Genomic DNA, 14,893 nt, shown 5'->3' on the forward strand with positions numbered 1-14,893 from the left:
GACACTTTAATATTAGCTAATTTGCTGCTTTCTAAATGCTGAAACGCAGTTCATATAAACGATGATTTCTGCGGTCAGCTGCGGCGGCATGGTGAAGATCGGCACGTACGCTAGCTGTCCCCGCCGCGCTGGCGTCGTGCGGAAGTTTCAGGCTTGGCGCAGTACGTAAGGAGAAGCGAGGCGGCTCAGTCGGGATTCGCCTCCTCGAGCTACTTTAGTGGTCACCATTTCAACGCAATCAGATTAATCAGTGAAGCTTTCCTTTGTGTCGCCGTTATCACATACTCGACAGTCGAAATTTCGGATTAACACACTCGAAGGTTGCGGTTCTCGCGGCCGAAGTTGGCATGTTTATTGAGTGCCACACGCAAACTCCATCGTTGTGTGTTTGGTCGTTCTACTGCGCTTGGAACGACCAGATATCGCGCACACAACCATACAGAAACGACGAAGCGGGCACAGCTGTGTGAGCTGGTGGTCCATAAACATGGTGGAAGCATATCCCAAGATTCCTTTTACTGACGCCGTTGCAAGATATATGTATGGCGCTTCATATGAAACAAAACTATGGGAGCTGCCAAAACAAGAACAGGTATTATGGCTATCTTTATCATAATTTATTATTCCTTTAAAGGCTATACAAAAATCCAGTGCTTCTTGATACGCGCATCATACTTGCGGGGGAGCTGCAGAGACCCCTGGTTTTTCAATTGAAAGTTGTACTAACTCTGGACTGCACGAATGACAATTACTTTTCACCCCCACGGTCCTCGGACTGCTTCGTAATGTTAGTTACGACATTATATTGTGTTCTTCAGGTCACGTTGAGCTTGATAGTGCATTAATTGAAATGAAGAAGAAAGAGGAGCGAGGCAGGGTGAGTATTGCTGCATGCGAACTGAGCACATGCGCTTTTTATACGCGTTTGGATGCTCCACATCAGGGTTCTTGGTTCGGTCTGGTGATGATGCAGTAGCGTTCCCTGAATTTTTCTCAACTGCGGTCCATGGTCATAAATAGCAGTAGTTTTATGTCCCTGTCCATTCCGAAAAGCTTCGAATTGGATGACCAATGCAAACTTTCATTACCGACAATGCACAAGAACAGACTGTTTGAGAAAGGCATTCCTGTCAGGCGTGGTATTTAATTAAGGACTGCGCTTAACAGTGCCATGCTAATCCCCTCTTTCCCCAACTCAGAAAAAAAGCAAATATTCAGAGCGCTGTTTTTTATGCCAATGAGGTATCGAAGTGTCATGTTAATTTAGTGTTACAAGATAACTTGAGTCATATGGTAAAAAAGGTGGCGTATGAGGCCGAGAGTGACGTCGTAGAACACATGGCAAAATTTTGCGTTATATTATTTTTAAATACTGAAGGCACAAAAGCGAATAAATTTGAATGAAATTTCGTGCATAGTACTTAGAAGAGAGAGCATTAGCAAGAACAACATGTTCGAACTGAGCATGTAACTTAAAGATGCATCAGAGTATGATGACACAGACCTTGGTGGATGTACGACCACTGCAGTAGTACCTTCTAACATTCAGTGTGCAAAAATCGTGATCACTGAAGGCCAGTAGCGAATACACCTGCAGTTTGCTGAAGTGACGTAGGTTTCTGTGGGAACTTTGATTTTAAGTCATCAACGTCTATGACCGCACAAACTTTTCATGCTCTCGGAAACAAAGACCTCCGCAGACATTTCTTATTGCAAGCCTATAAGAATAATGTCGAAATTAGGTATGTTTCCGAAGTGAACAATTCTTCCAAGTGCAAAAAGTGCACACATAGTGTAGTGACTTGACAGCAGTTACTATGCCGGTTTACACACAAAATGCATTACTGTCACTTACCGCTAGATCACATCAAATCTCATTAATGCCTGATTGCAAGTGGGCAGGGCATGTAATGCGAAGGCAAGATAACCGCTGGACCTTAAGGGTAACGGAGTGGATTCCAAGAGAAGGCAAGCGTAGCAGGGGGCGGCAGAAAGTTAGGTGGGCGGATGAGATTAAGAAATTTGCGGGAATACGGTGGCCGCAACTATTGGAGATACATGCGAGAGGCCTTTGCCCTACAGTGGGCGTAGTCAGGCTGATGATGATGATGATGCAAGTGTGTACCGATCGGCCCTGGTGACATTAAATTCTCGCAGAAAATAAAGATTTTTTTAGTTTACTTTAGTTTTCAGCAATTTCCTCGTACAAATTAAGCGCATAATCTATTTTTCTTTATCAAGGATTTTCTTGCAGCCACGAACGACGGTATCTCACGAGCATGATAACGCCATTTAAAATGTCCACCATTTAATTTGAACGCTCTCACTGCCAAGTTCTAATGGATCATTTCACCTCAAATAGCGCATGGTAAATTGACCCAAGCTCACCTGAATGGCATTCTTGCCTGCAGGAGAAAGCAGGCGTTTTCCGTCACGACGTACAATGGCAAAGGTTAATCTATAGTGGCGACGTCATTTATCCATGGAGAAAGTCATTTGTACAACTGTTTTCTTGCTGCATAAAAGCAGCCTAAGGAATAGAACGAAACATTGCTCCACTTTACTGATTAAATTTTGCCGTTTTATAGGAATATATCTTTCTATGAATGACTTTTTCCAGGGCAAATGGTTTTGATATCTACTCCGCCACCACCACTCTGATTTATTCATTTGGTTGCCGTGCCATATTTTGCTTTTTATCCTTTTTACGTACCATTAGTGTGCAAATGAAAGGCGGTCAGGACAACTGAAACGCAAACACAAATGCACGAATATTAGCCTACGGAGTGTAGCAAGATGCCTGGTTCGTAACACTTACAATAGAGCGGCCATCACACCTTTGAGGTTAAAATAAACTGCACGCTGACTGTACATGAAATCAATAAAAGGAAACAAGAACAATGAGCTTTGAACTCTTTTATAGGCAAAGGTGTTCACTCATGTGTGAATGTGTACATTGCAATATAATTTATTGGTGATGCAGAGTAAAGTAGGCAGTGTGTATACACACTTGATCCACAAGAAAAATACGCGATATCATACACGAAGTGATGCATAGATACAATGCATGGGTACTATGGTCGATGAGATGAAGTCATCATGCTCGGTGAACTCGGTGGTGAAATTGGTCTTGAGTGTCTACGCCTGCAGGGCTCTGTTGCTAAATGTGTACTCCTTCTCCTCTTTCTCATCGTGTCCCGCCAACTGCGGAGAGACGCCTGTTATGATCCTCTGCAAAAAAATAAACGCATAATCAGCAAAAAACATTCAACAGCGTTTGTATTATTTATTATTATTAGCCAGCAAGCAGCCAGTTGAAATTCTAGAGGCCCGTGTACTGTGCGATGTCAGTGCACGTTAAAGAACCCCAGGTGGTCGAAATTTCCGGAGCCCTCCACTACGGCGTCCCCCATAGCCTAAGTTGCTTTGTGACGTTAAACCCCAATAAAGCAAACCAAACTAACTAGCCCAACTAGCGATCAATCAGCTAGTGGGTCCACTATAGGCTGTAGTGGAAATGATTAAATCTACTAATCATACATTATTACCCAAGGTATTAATGTTTAAACAGCTACATGCAAAACTAGATGGCATTTCTGCAGTGATTCCTCACCTGTCGTAGAGAACCAGGAGTGGTGATAAGGAAGTATATCATGTATCCAGGAATCATAACCATAGAGGCGAGCGCCATGAACCAGCCCAGCATTTCGCCCCACCACGGGTATGCGTACGTCTTGGCATATACAATCGGCTGGTACTTGATCACAGAGAACAGGAATATGGCCTGCATTAAAACAAACAAAGCAAATCATTGCGCATTCCCATTATTTCGAATCCATTATTGGTGTCTTACATGTCGAGTGCAGACAGCAAGAACGAAAAGGCACTGCAGCTAGCACAAACAAGGTGATCGAGTTTACTGCTGTTATAGTCTGTCGTCATAGAATTATTTGCTTATTGAGTGGACGTTTAGAAACTTCTGTAGCATGAATGCTCTTTTACTTTGATATGCATTTGATAAATTGACTGCAGCAGACTGAGCACTTTTACTCTTTCTTATTTTGTTAGCATATCTTAATAATGAGTGGTGTTTAAATTTGAAAAAGAAACACAAGCAAAGTTAAATGTGCAGAAAAATTTTCCAAAGTTTTCAAGCAACGCTGTGGTGCAATACTGGAGGTAGCTGAGAAACGGCCAAAGAATAAATCGTCTGCACCTACCACGCACATAGCCGGTACAAAAATCGACCAGCTCAACCGGAACAGGGCGCTTGGGCGACGACCGAGCATTTCTTTGATGTTGTCAGAGATGTTGCTTGTTCCTGGAACGACATACATTTATCATCTGTTAGTTCTATGATTCAGAAATACAATTTTATGACGCAGTCCTTACAACTTTATAATGTGCTCACCATATATCCATGACAGTGCAACTGCCTGGAAGAAGACGATGAAGAGCAACGTGATGCCAGTGACAGCATAGTTGTCCATCAGTTGCAAAAGGTACATCCCACCCTGTAATAAGAGACAGAGAAAACTAATGCGCATTAATTCAAATACCGTTCATGCTGACTAAGCCACACAATGCTAACAGACAGGTACAGTTTGAGTATTTATTAATGAGCAATAATTTCCGGAAATTTCAACTTATTAACTTTCTTTGCATGCGACTTGACTATCACTGCAACATCAGAGGTTATGCTTAATAGAGATATGTATGTGTGTGTGTGTGCGCGCGCGCGTGTTCATTCGTTAAGCCTAATGAAGAAAACAATATTCGCTATTGCTCGTAGAAGGACTGTTCATCTTGCATGGCCTGTGTTTCACTGTCCTTGCATATATTTAGGTAGCATGATGGAGTGAAGCTATGAATATGTAATTTACACTATCTGCGAAGTAACAACAGGTCTTGATGTCAGGTAGAAGAAAGTTATGAAACCAGGCAGTAATGTTTTAGTGCTAAGTTTTAATCAAAGAAGTAGTTAGCAAACGTTTTCGTGTACTTTCGCTGTCAATGCCACAATTAACGTCAGCTTGTGTTCTTAGTGCAGAGTGGCTGCATGCTTTCCTTTTCACAACATAGTCAAATTTCAGCGCAATTTACTGACACGTATGCATCAAAGTAGCGAAACTTTCTAGTGCTTTCTTGAAAACAGTAAGCCCAACTGTAAGTAGATTTATGAATAGTCTGTAGCTCACCTGAGTGACCATTGGAAGCCCAAGCAGAAACTGGAATACGACCATGCAGAACGTGATGAGCTTTCTCCGAGTGACCAGTTGCGGCCATTGGTCGATTATGCCAGCGACTATCGCTTCAGAGGGACAGAACTGCAAAATGATGGAGAAAATGGAAGAAAAAGACATGCCATTTATAAGTACTTATACAAACTTGTTCCAATATGTGGTAGTGAACAAAAAGATATATTTCAGTTTTGGTAAATCGGTAAATTGGTTTTTGAGGATAGGAAATGGCCCGGTATCTGTCTCACATATCTCGGTGGACACCTCATCTTGGTGGTCAGTGTGCAAAAAGTGATGAGAGGAAAGAGAAAGGCACGAAGACGACTAAATTCAAATTTTAACGGGAGGTAACTCAGCTTCCACAAAACATAATAAGAAAATTCTTGCTGGAGGATATTTGTAAGCGCCATTCTTTAACATCCTAGGCATATCACAGCTTTATTGGGAGCCCCTTCAGAGCCCCTGTAAATTCAGTCAAGGAGACAAACTCCACGAGCGGAGAATCAGCTCCGTGCCATTACATTTCCGCATCTGTGGTCTCACGTGCGAAGTTGATAACGAGGCCCGTATAAATTGTGTTTGGGGCGACGTACACAATGCATTCCATCATTCCCACGTGATAAGAGCTTCGATTCTGGCGCCCAACGTTGGGATTAAACGAATGCCTTCTAATCGAATGTCATTCGACTTGACTGCCGAACTTACATTACTACTAGAAGTTTTTCAACGACGTTCAGTTCAGGCGACATTCGAGTCGACGAAGCACCGCGGAGACATTCGACATTTTGAAATTCCTTCCACACACGAACATTCCCCGCACCGACCAATAGCCGTTGCCATTGCTTCGCCCCGTCCACAGCCGCATCACGTGACTGCATCTGCTCTGTGGCTATTGATTCCGATATCAGCCACTTGCTTTTTTTCCGCTGCTTTTTAGCAAATAGCTTGAGTGCTCGCTATATGGGTGCTTGGACATAATAGTACACCACTGAGCATATTTACTGCGTGAGCGTGAAATTTCCCCTGGAGAGGGACGACTGCACACCAGTCTATGTACAAAGAGCTAGTGTTCGTGTGCATGGCATGAAACACAATCTGCGCTTTATTTTTATTAAATAACCTCTTCTCTTTTCTAGCGGCTGTCCCGCGATTGTCTATGCTGTGCGACAACTCTGTAGGATGCGCTGATGTAATTGCCCGCTTGGGAAACACTCCATATAGCTGGGTTGCTGAGATCGCGTGACCTGCGCACCTCGCTAAGTGTCCCTGCATGCTTTCTTTGATGTAATCAATACTTTATTTTAAGTTACGTTATCCAGAAGTATGTTCGGTAGCCACTTGCACTAATTGAAACAGCCTAATTTTTTACCCAATAATTTAAGCGACGGCGACGACTACTGCTGGCAGCCTAAAACATTGCTCGCATGATTGCTAGGCAGCCTGGGTCACACCGGTGCTTCCCATTCGTTGTATGTGCGTTGTGCGATGTCAGCAATCATTGATTTCAGGTTAGTGTGGTCAAACCTGCACTCAATGACCATTTGCATTCGCTTAAACTTGTGAATTCACTCTCGACAACCGCCGAAATTGAACACACGAGCTCTGCGGACTAGCTAGGCCTACTCGTCGCAGAGGAGGCTTTCATCGAATGAAATTAAGAATTAGGCAAAGTTTATCACTGATGAGTGTTCAAGTGAGCGCATGTGAATTGTAGCTCCTAGTTCCGCTTATTTCTAATACGGATAAGGTAGAGGCCAATACAAATATATCAGATCGCCGCCTTAGCAGTGTGAAGTTTGCTTTCAGCCTCAGATCTGCGGAGGACATGAAGGGCGACAGTCCGCTGATTGGATTTGTCAGTGTCGTTAGCCTGAAAAACATGTCACACTGCAATGATATGCTACTACTGGTAGTTCTGATGTCGTTGTCGGTGTAGTGTGAAAATGAATGGATCACAAAGCACACAGGCGCCTTCTGTGTTTCTCCTCCATCAAAACGCAGCCCCCGCAATGGAGGCGAAACATAGAAGGCGCTCATGTACTGTATGATGTCAGTGCCCACGTTAAAGATCCCCAGATGGTCGAAATTATCCAGGAGACCTCCACTACGGCCCATCTTTCTTCCTTTCTTCTTCCACTCTGCCTTTATCCCTTCCCTTGCATTGTGGTTCAGATGTCCACCAAAACATGTGAAACAGTTACTGTGTCACTTCCTTTCCTCAAAAAACCAATTTTCAGTGGATAGATGGATAGAAGATAGGAGGTTTAGAGAGAATAAGTATGCATTAATAAGAAGCCCAAAACCAAAAAACAATCATGACCTTGAGTTGACTAATGACCAAGCTTAAATTAAAAACAATTACCTTACCAAAAATTGTAATCAATATAATGTTAAAAATACATGGAAAAATTTTCAGAAAAACAATACTATGCTTATAATACAGTGCATCAATTATTACATACAAGCCTACAAATAAATTATTATGGAAATGCAGCGTAAAGCGTGTGCCTATATATTCATAATATAGGCATAACGCAGGCAAGCGTTTGCATACCTGGCTGTTTATTCCTAGGCAGAGGAGCATCACGAAAAACAGTATCGACCAAACCGTCGAAGCTGGCATCCGTGTCACAACTTCAGGGTACACGAGAAAGGCCAAGCCTGGTCCTGGAAAGCCAGGGTAAAAGAAAGGGACGAAAAATTGAAACGTCATGTCATATTGTTCTAGAAAACAATGAAATCAAGCTTCATTTCACTTCGATGTTGGGATAACTGCCATAACAAGTTGCTTTTCATTAAAGCTTTCATCAAGTTCCAGCATTTTACGTCCAACATGCCAACAATTGAATCTTTAAGTGACACAGTGTCATGAAACAATTATAATATCCTGCAGTGGCCGTTCACAGGCTTGACTACATAGTTATTCATGGGTGCCCAAAAACCTATACACAGACATCAAGCAAGTTGAGTCTTGAGGCCACAGGAAAGTCACTCACCTGATTTCACAACATCGCCTACTGATTTATCAGCTACAAAAGCCATGTGACCAAGCACTGAGAATATAACTGTCCCCGCTAGAAGACTTGTCAAGGGATTGATGGAACAAACAATTGCCGAGTCCCTGCAGAAAAATTGAAACACAGAAAACAAAAGTTTTCTAATTAGGATGACAGCATAGCTCTTCACATGTGACTATACATAAAAAAGCTAGATAGACAAAAGGACAAGCGTGATATGAGAACCTCGCTGATGCCGCAACTTTAGTAGTGCATATGTTGTCCTTAAGATGCTAGCAAGCAGATACCCACCTTTCATTGGGACCATTCACTGATATAGTATATAGTTGGTGGCTTAATAGGAGATGTAATTGGCAGGTGATGTAATTTTTGAGACTGTAATCACGAGATTCATTTTAGGTGACTGACAGATGGGGCGTAAAATTAAGCAATGTAAGTATTTATATCCACTACCAAATGCATGGCGGGAGCTAGGCCTCTTGTTTCACTAAGCAGCTTACTTGGATATCGCAATGTGAGAATGCCATTGAGGTTCTAAATTTGCTTGCTTTGTTTTTAGTACATGTGACAGCATCAACGAGGCTTTCTAGGAGACAACAGAAAAAGACGAGACTAATTTCTAGCACCAATCCCACAAAACATGAACTGTAAATTGCTCTGTACGCTCACTAAAGATAACACATCACTCACATTAGCACTAAATATGTCACGCCGTACATGAACCATAGTTATTTGAATGGTAGTGCTTCAAATGGGAAGCACAGACTTCCCTTTCTGCATCAAAACTAGCCAGCGTGGAACTCCTTCCCACAGCCGATGCCAGACATCTTTCCATGTTCACAAACCTTTTGCATATAGCAAAGCCAGAATCAGTTGGACAATGAAGTCAATAGCATTTGCTCTACTTCATGTGCATTAAAAATGTGTTCAGCTACTTTATTTCACTTCTTCAAATCCCGCGGGCACCATTTCTCAAGCACTCAAAAATTCATTCTACACTTTTATTAAACAAAGTTTTTCGGACTAGGATCAGGTAAAGAAAAAATTTAATTGCCATGCCTGAAACTGAGTCTGTATAAATATACTATTGTAATAAACTAAGATGCAAATGGCTAGAATGAGTAATGATCCTTATGCGTTATCGTACCGAGTCTGGGATTATAGACACACTGGAGACCAATTGCTTATACAGTACACCAAGAACTACCTTCTGTGCCAAAATCTCAATCATGCAAAAGAAGATAAACATGAAATTGCATTCTGATTAGTTCACAAATTGTTTGCAGTTTAATTTGTGCCCGCAACACGTAATTTCTAGCAAACTGGGCAAAGCTGCTTGTTCAGGCACAGTTAATATCTTCGATTTGTACAGGCTATTAAGAGCGAAGACAAGAATGACCTCAGGGTGACCCAGAGCTTGTTAGAGAAGTTTTCAACATCCATATCTTACAAAGGATATAAGGAGGTATATCACAAAGGAGGTAATCGGAAGTTACTAGTATTTCAGTGAGCACAAAAACGAACAGATGATTTTGAGAAATGGTGCATAGGCCACAAACATTCAGTCATAAAGCTTCCGTGAGCCCACACTCTTGTGGAAGGAGTTCATGTTGAGTGGGATCCACAATGCACAAATGAAATGATCACACGCTTTCATGTGCGACAGGCAGCAGCGAGTTGCATTGAGAAAGGGAAAGCAGGGGAGAGGGGAAGCAGTGAACGATTGCCGATGGTTCCAACGACGGAAGGCACCAAGATGAAAAGGTGGGCATGGACTCTAACCTGAAGAAATTCTGGTGAAACTTGTTGTAGCTACCTAGTGTCACCACAGAGCCAACGCCAATCCCAAAAGTATAGAACACCTGAGTGCCTGCAGCAATCCATACCTGAGCGGAGAACGCATCAAAGGAAGAAAAAAAAAGGCACATTATAGTTGGAGTAAGCTGCAGGGACAACATAATCACATTGGCAGTGGTTGAAAATGAGGCAAAATATGGCCACAAGCATTAGTTGTGCACGCTTCAGCAGCCTTCGGGCAAAGATGCTCAAGAAACAAAAACCATCCTACCTGGCGTAATAGGGTAACATGCTTACCTTAGGATTGAGCAGTTGGCTCCAGTCAGGTTTAACGTAAAACAACAGGCCATTGATTGAACCCTGCAGTGTGACTCCTCTCACAAGCAGCACAAAGAGACAAATGTATGGGAAGATGGCTGTCACCCAGACGATCTGCAAGGAACAATATGAAGATATATGTGAATGCTGATGTGGAATTTCTCACTCTCTGTGAGAAACGTGGTTTTGATTATGCTTTTTAATTTGTTGCAAGCAAGGACACCAATTTAAAACATGCTGACCACACAAGATCATGAACTTTTAAAAAAATACGAACCATACTTACACTAACTTGCTGACAAAGTGTCATGCACGCAAGTTATACATGGCTTTCTTTAAAGGCAAATTTGCTTGGTATTGAATGTGTTTAATTCATACGCACCTCTATAATTATTTACTGAAAGTAGTCCACTATAGGTTCATAATCATTTCACTGAGAAACATTTTATTGAAACTGTGATATCACACCACAAATTGGTTACCTTGCCGCTTTGGTGGAGGCCTCTCCAAATGACAACGTACACAATGAACCATGAGAGGAACAAATAGAGGGCCAGTTCCAGACGCATGTTTCCCATTTCGTGCAATCCGGAAGAAATGCCGAGCACATGGTTCCTGAGGGTGAGAAAGGATGGTGATGGGGGTTGTTGTAAAAGAAAGAACAGGGCACAGCATAAGCATACCTAATTAACATGGCACAATCATCAGAATTTGGGAACAGTTGTAATGTTCTTATGTAGTGAACGTTATCTTAGGAGAAAGAGGACGAAAAGAGATAAGGCGAATGTTTTCGTCATGGACACTCAAAATGTTCTGCATTACACGAGGTATATTCTAGTCATCATCACTGTAAAATCAACAATTAAATGAGCCTAAATATAGGGGTTTGACCCAAAAAACTTAAGGTGGTCGAGAACATTGCACAGCGAGTGATGATAAAATGCAAGACTATCACACATTCTTTGCTCTACTTTTCCTCGCCTAGATGTTCTATAAAAGGATTAAGTGTATGTCATACTCACTCCCAGAACTCTACAATAGGTGTGACGGATCCATTGTGTGGCGAGGGGTGTGTCTCGTTGTACTCCCAGCAATTTTCAGTGTTCCAGTGGTTGCCGCAGTGCTTCCAGGGTAGAACTTCAGTGAATGACGAGATCAGATAGAAGAGGATCCATGCCACGATCACCATGTAGTAGATATTGGAAAGTGTCACAATAGTCAGCGATGCGATGCCGATGCCTGCAAAAGTAAAAAAGGGTAATTAAATATTGCCAACCTGCACTGTTGGCCACGTTACGCCCGTCAAAAGAATTGTTGCATCTACATCTAATCTTTCCTAATACAGTTTTCTTTCCAGAGTGTGTAACTTGACAACAGTGTTAACCTATGGTTACACAGATAACTTTCGTAATGGACTGATTATGCACTGTAAATAGTTATTACTTTGTTTATCGAGAATTTAAGACTGCAGTTTCTTGATGTACACCATTTTTGACTGGCACGCCTGGCTGAATTAAAAGTAATTAGCACAAGTAGGGGAAACAACAGCTATGGAAACATCTCTTCACTCTGTCTGCAGCAACAATGTTAGCAAACCTTTTCGACACAGGAAAAAGCCAAATTTATGACACTTGCTGAAGTACCACTTGCAGCTGCGGAATTCAGTTACATGCCTGAACACCTCTAAATGACATGTTTCATTGCATAATGCCCAGAACTTATATAGTAGATAATTTCATGGCTCTAAAAATGAAACGACATATATATCTGGTGGCTTCTTCCTGTGCGGCAGGTTTTAATGGTTTCCTCTATTCACAATGGAAGCTCTAGTAATGGTCAGCCCAAATGCAGCTACAAAATGACGTACCTTTGAACATGGGTACTATGCCCCATATGCCTATGCCTCCACGACTCAAGTACTGGCCCATGGCGACTTCCAAGTAGAACATAGGAATCGCTGTAGTGATGAGGCAGATGAAGTAGGGGATGAGGAATGCACCTACGTAGAAACAGAGGAACGCAGCATGAGACCATGGCATCTAGAATGCATGTACAATGGCCCACAAATAAAAAAAAGAACTGACAAGTGTTCCGTAAAATTTGCGAAGCTCTACGTCATGCTTGTTTGCAGCTACTGCACTCGGGATGTTTACAGACCATTGAATAAGTCCTGTCACTTTAAAGGCAGTTTCCTAGAGACAAAAGCAATCAACTTGTGAAAAGAACAAGAGGATAAAACAGTACGAATCCAGGGATATATGTGGGTGAGCTCTCAGTCAGCGACTGTCCGCAGGTGCGCAAAAGTGAAGCAAGGGAACCAAACAAAACATGTCACCAAATTGGATAAAAGCATTTAGACTCACGTGTAGCATTTATGCTGTGCGAGTGTAATGGCAAAACTAAATGAGTGGCAGATGACTTCAGTTTTCCAGTTTTTATTTTTAATGTTCTTTAGTTGTTTTATTTTAATCGATACAGCGAAGCCCTTTAACTTTTAGTTTCAGCATGTCTCTCTCATGAGGTCTGTGGACTATATGAAGACAGCAAAGCAGTCTTACAAATTTTGTGACTTTTTCAAAAATGGGATCCCTTCATAAACTAGGAAACAGGAAGGTGTCCACCGAAATATGGGAGACAATTACTGCGTAATTTCCTTTTCTCAAAACCAATTTTTCAACCCTAGCTGATTCACCGAGCTCTCTGTACGAATTTCATTTTGCGACTGGCCTACGCTGGCCAGCCACGACAAACAATAAGACAAAATCCATGGCACTAGCTAATCACGAATCAACAAACACCGTCGCATTGTCCGATCGCAACAAATGCCGTAACGACATCAAAGGCACTCGCGAATCTCGCTAGTCAACCAACACTGGTGCGTTGCCCAATCGCAACTGCTGCAGTGCCGACATCCAAGGCACCAGCCAATCAAACCAGGGCCCTTGACCAGCTGGCAGCCAATAACAGACTTATAGCACAACGGCGTTAAAATTCGACCGCAGTACAAAACATTCTGCGCTCGAATCAAGCGACCACATTTCGAAAAACACGGACTCCGGAACGTAGGCAGATCACTCGCATATTGCCGGCACGTGCACTTGCTTCTCTATCTACACTCGTCATCAGCCGCAAGCAGCGACCTCGCGCCCCACACGTTTTCTGCCGTTTTTTCTTTTCGTCCTTCCAGCCGACCACTGCTGCTCACGCACCGGCCGTCTACTCGACTCTCCGAGGACATGGGAGTAAATTTGTTAGACACGGTCATGATGCTACTGAAGGTTAAATGCTACAAATATGGGGACACCTAAAGGCCGTTTAATTATTTTTATCAGAACAAATAAAAAATAAAATAGATCATAACACGTGCCGTCGGGACATCTTGCTCTGTACGACACCTCATGGGTGCAGCAGCACTTTCTTGTTACGGTAGACAGTGCGAAGTGCATCTCCCATGGCGATAAATGGATTCGTGGGGAGTCGGTTTCACTTTCTAGCGCGCATAAAAAATGGAGCTCATATCTTCCCAGCAGGCGAGCGTACACGGCACTAAACTTTCAGGCAGTCCGTATTTTGAGGATTCTGGTGGAATGTCATTGCATGCTTGCGCTAAGTGCGCGCGTCGATCAAGGGGGCACGGATCGTGTTCGCGGAACGCCGGTGTCTTTCAAGGCCAATTCCAACATAGTGGTTAAAAAGTGGGCTAATTTTTCGGCGAAACGTTGCAGAATGTAAACAAAATCGTCGCTGAGCATAACTTGGTTGACTGAGCCGCCTCTGATCGCAGATAGCGGCCACGTGCTTTGCTGAGGGCTTCTCTTGAGACCTTATCTTCAGTGTCAGCTCTTTTCCTTCAACAATGGAGCGATGATTCTGCCCCGACAGTCAGCAGCGCGTGAGGAGCAAGGGTGAATGCTCGAGCTGTCGAGGATGTAGCCTCTTCAAGCAGCACCAGCTGCATTCTGGGTAACAAACGACAGCTCCTTGAAGATAATCTGAAAGCCACGCCGTCACTGTTTCTTCCTTGTTTCCTCTCCTCTTCGAGAAATTTCTATTCTGATAAGCAGCGTTTTTTCACTAATTGCTTACTGCGAGCGATTTCTTTGATGGCGTTTCCGGGATTTGCTCAGTTTAGTCTTTTAAGTGGCCCTTTTGATCTACTGTGTGCAGGCACCCAATGGGGAATGATAACTTCCTGCCTTCTGTACAGAGGGCGTTCTAAAAACTCCCTGTAATCTTTAAGGACGCAAGCGAACTAATTTAACAGCATTGATAACTCCAACAGTTACCATTACATAAACACCAGCTCGTAACAAGCTTAAAACAACCGCAACGTCCACTAGTTTTCAGCACATCAGCATCGAAAATTATTCAGACATTCGTGCGCAATTTCGCCTCATGAGTTTATAAAAACTCTGCTCCTACGACTCACAATTTCTCTTGCATGGCAACCGTGTGTTGATGAGTTTGACGTGTGGCACCTTTCTGGAGAGTTATTTTTTTATTTCTTTCGGCTACCGCTTT

General features: G+C 42.7%; 1 protein-coding gene across 2 annotated transcripts in view; it reads right to left on the reverse strand.

Moving 5' to 3' along the window:
• Positions 1-2,901: 2,901 nt before the first annotated feature.
• Positions 2,902-14,893, reverse strand: part of LOC149358613 (sodium- and chloride-dependent GABA transporter 1-like) — a 45,891-nt gene continuing 33,899 nt past the window's right edge. For both annotated transcript variants that reach the window (XM_089570758.1, XM_089570759.1), the window contains exons 4-15: positions 12,240-12,371; positions 11,395-11,611; positions 10,855-10,987; positions 10,352-10,486; positions 10,040-10,143; positions 8,237-8,361; positions 7,795-7,907; positions 5,199-5,327; positions 4,412-4,514; positions 4,221-4,321; positions 3,614-3,784; positions 2,902-3,231 (exon numbers count right to left, since the gene is read on the reverse strand). In XM_089570758.1, coding sequence (XP_089426884.1) covers positions 3,139-3,231; positions 3,614-3,784; positions 4,221-4,321; positions 4,412-4,514; positions 5,199-5,327; positions 7,795-7,907; positions 8,237-8,361; positions 10,040-10,143; positions 10,352-10,486; positions 10,855-10,987; positions 11,395-11,611; positions 12,240-12,371 — 1,556 coding nt within the window. In that variant the 3' untranslated portion in view covers positions 2,902-3,138. The remainder of the gene's footprint in view (positions 3,232-3,613; positions 3,785-4,220; positions 4,322-4,411; positions 4,515-5,198; positions 5,328-7,794; positions 7,908-8,236; positions 8,362-10,039; positions 10,144-10,351; positions 10,487-10,854; positions 10,988-11,394; positions 11,612-12,239; positions 12,372-14,893) is intronic.

Source organism: Amblyomma mixtum, chromosome 2 (genome assembly GCF_055824585.1).
Source record: "Amblyomma mixtum isolate Tamu chromosome 2, ASM5582458v1, whole genome shotgun sequence".
NCBI lineage: Eukaryota > Metazoa > Arthropoda > Arachnida > Ixodida > Ixodidae > Amblyomma > Amblyomma mixtum.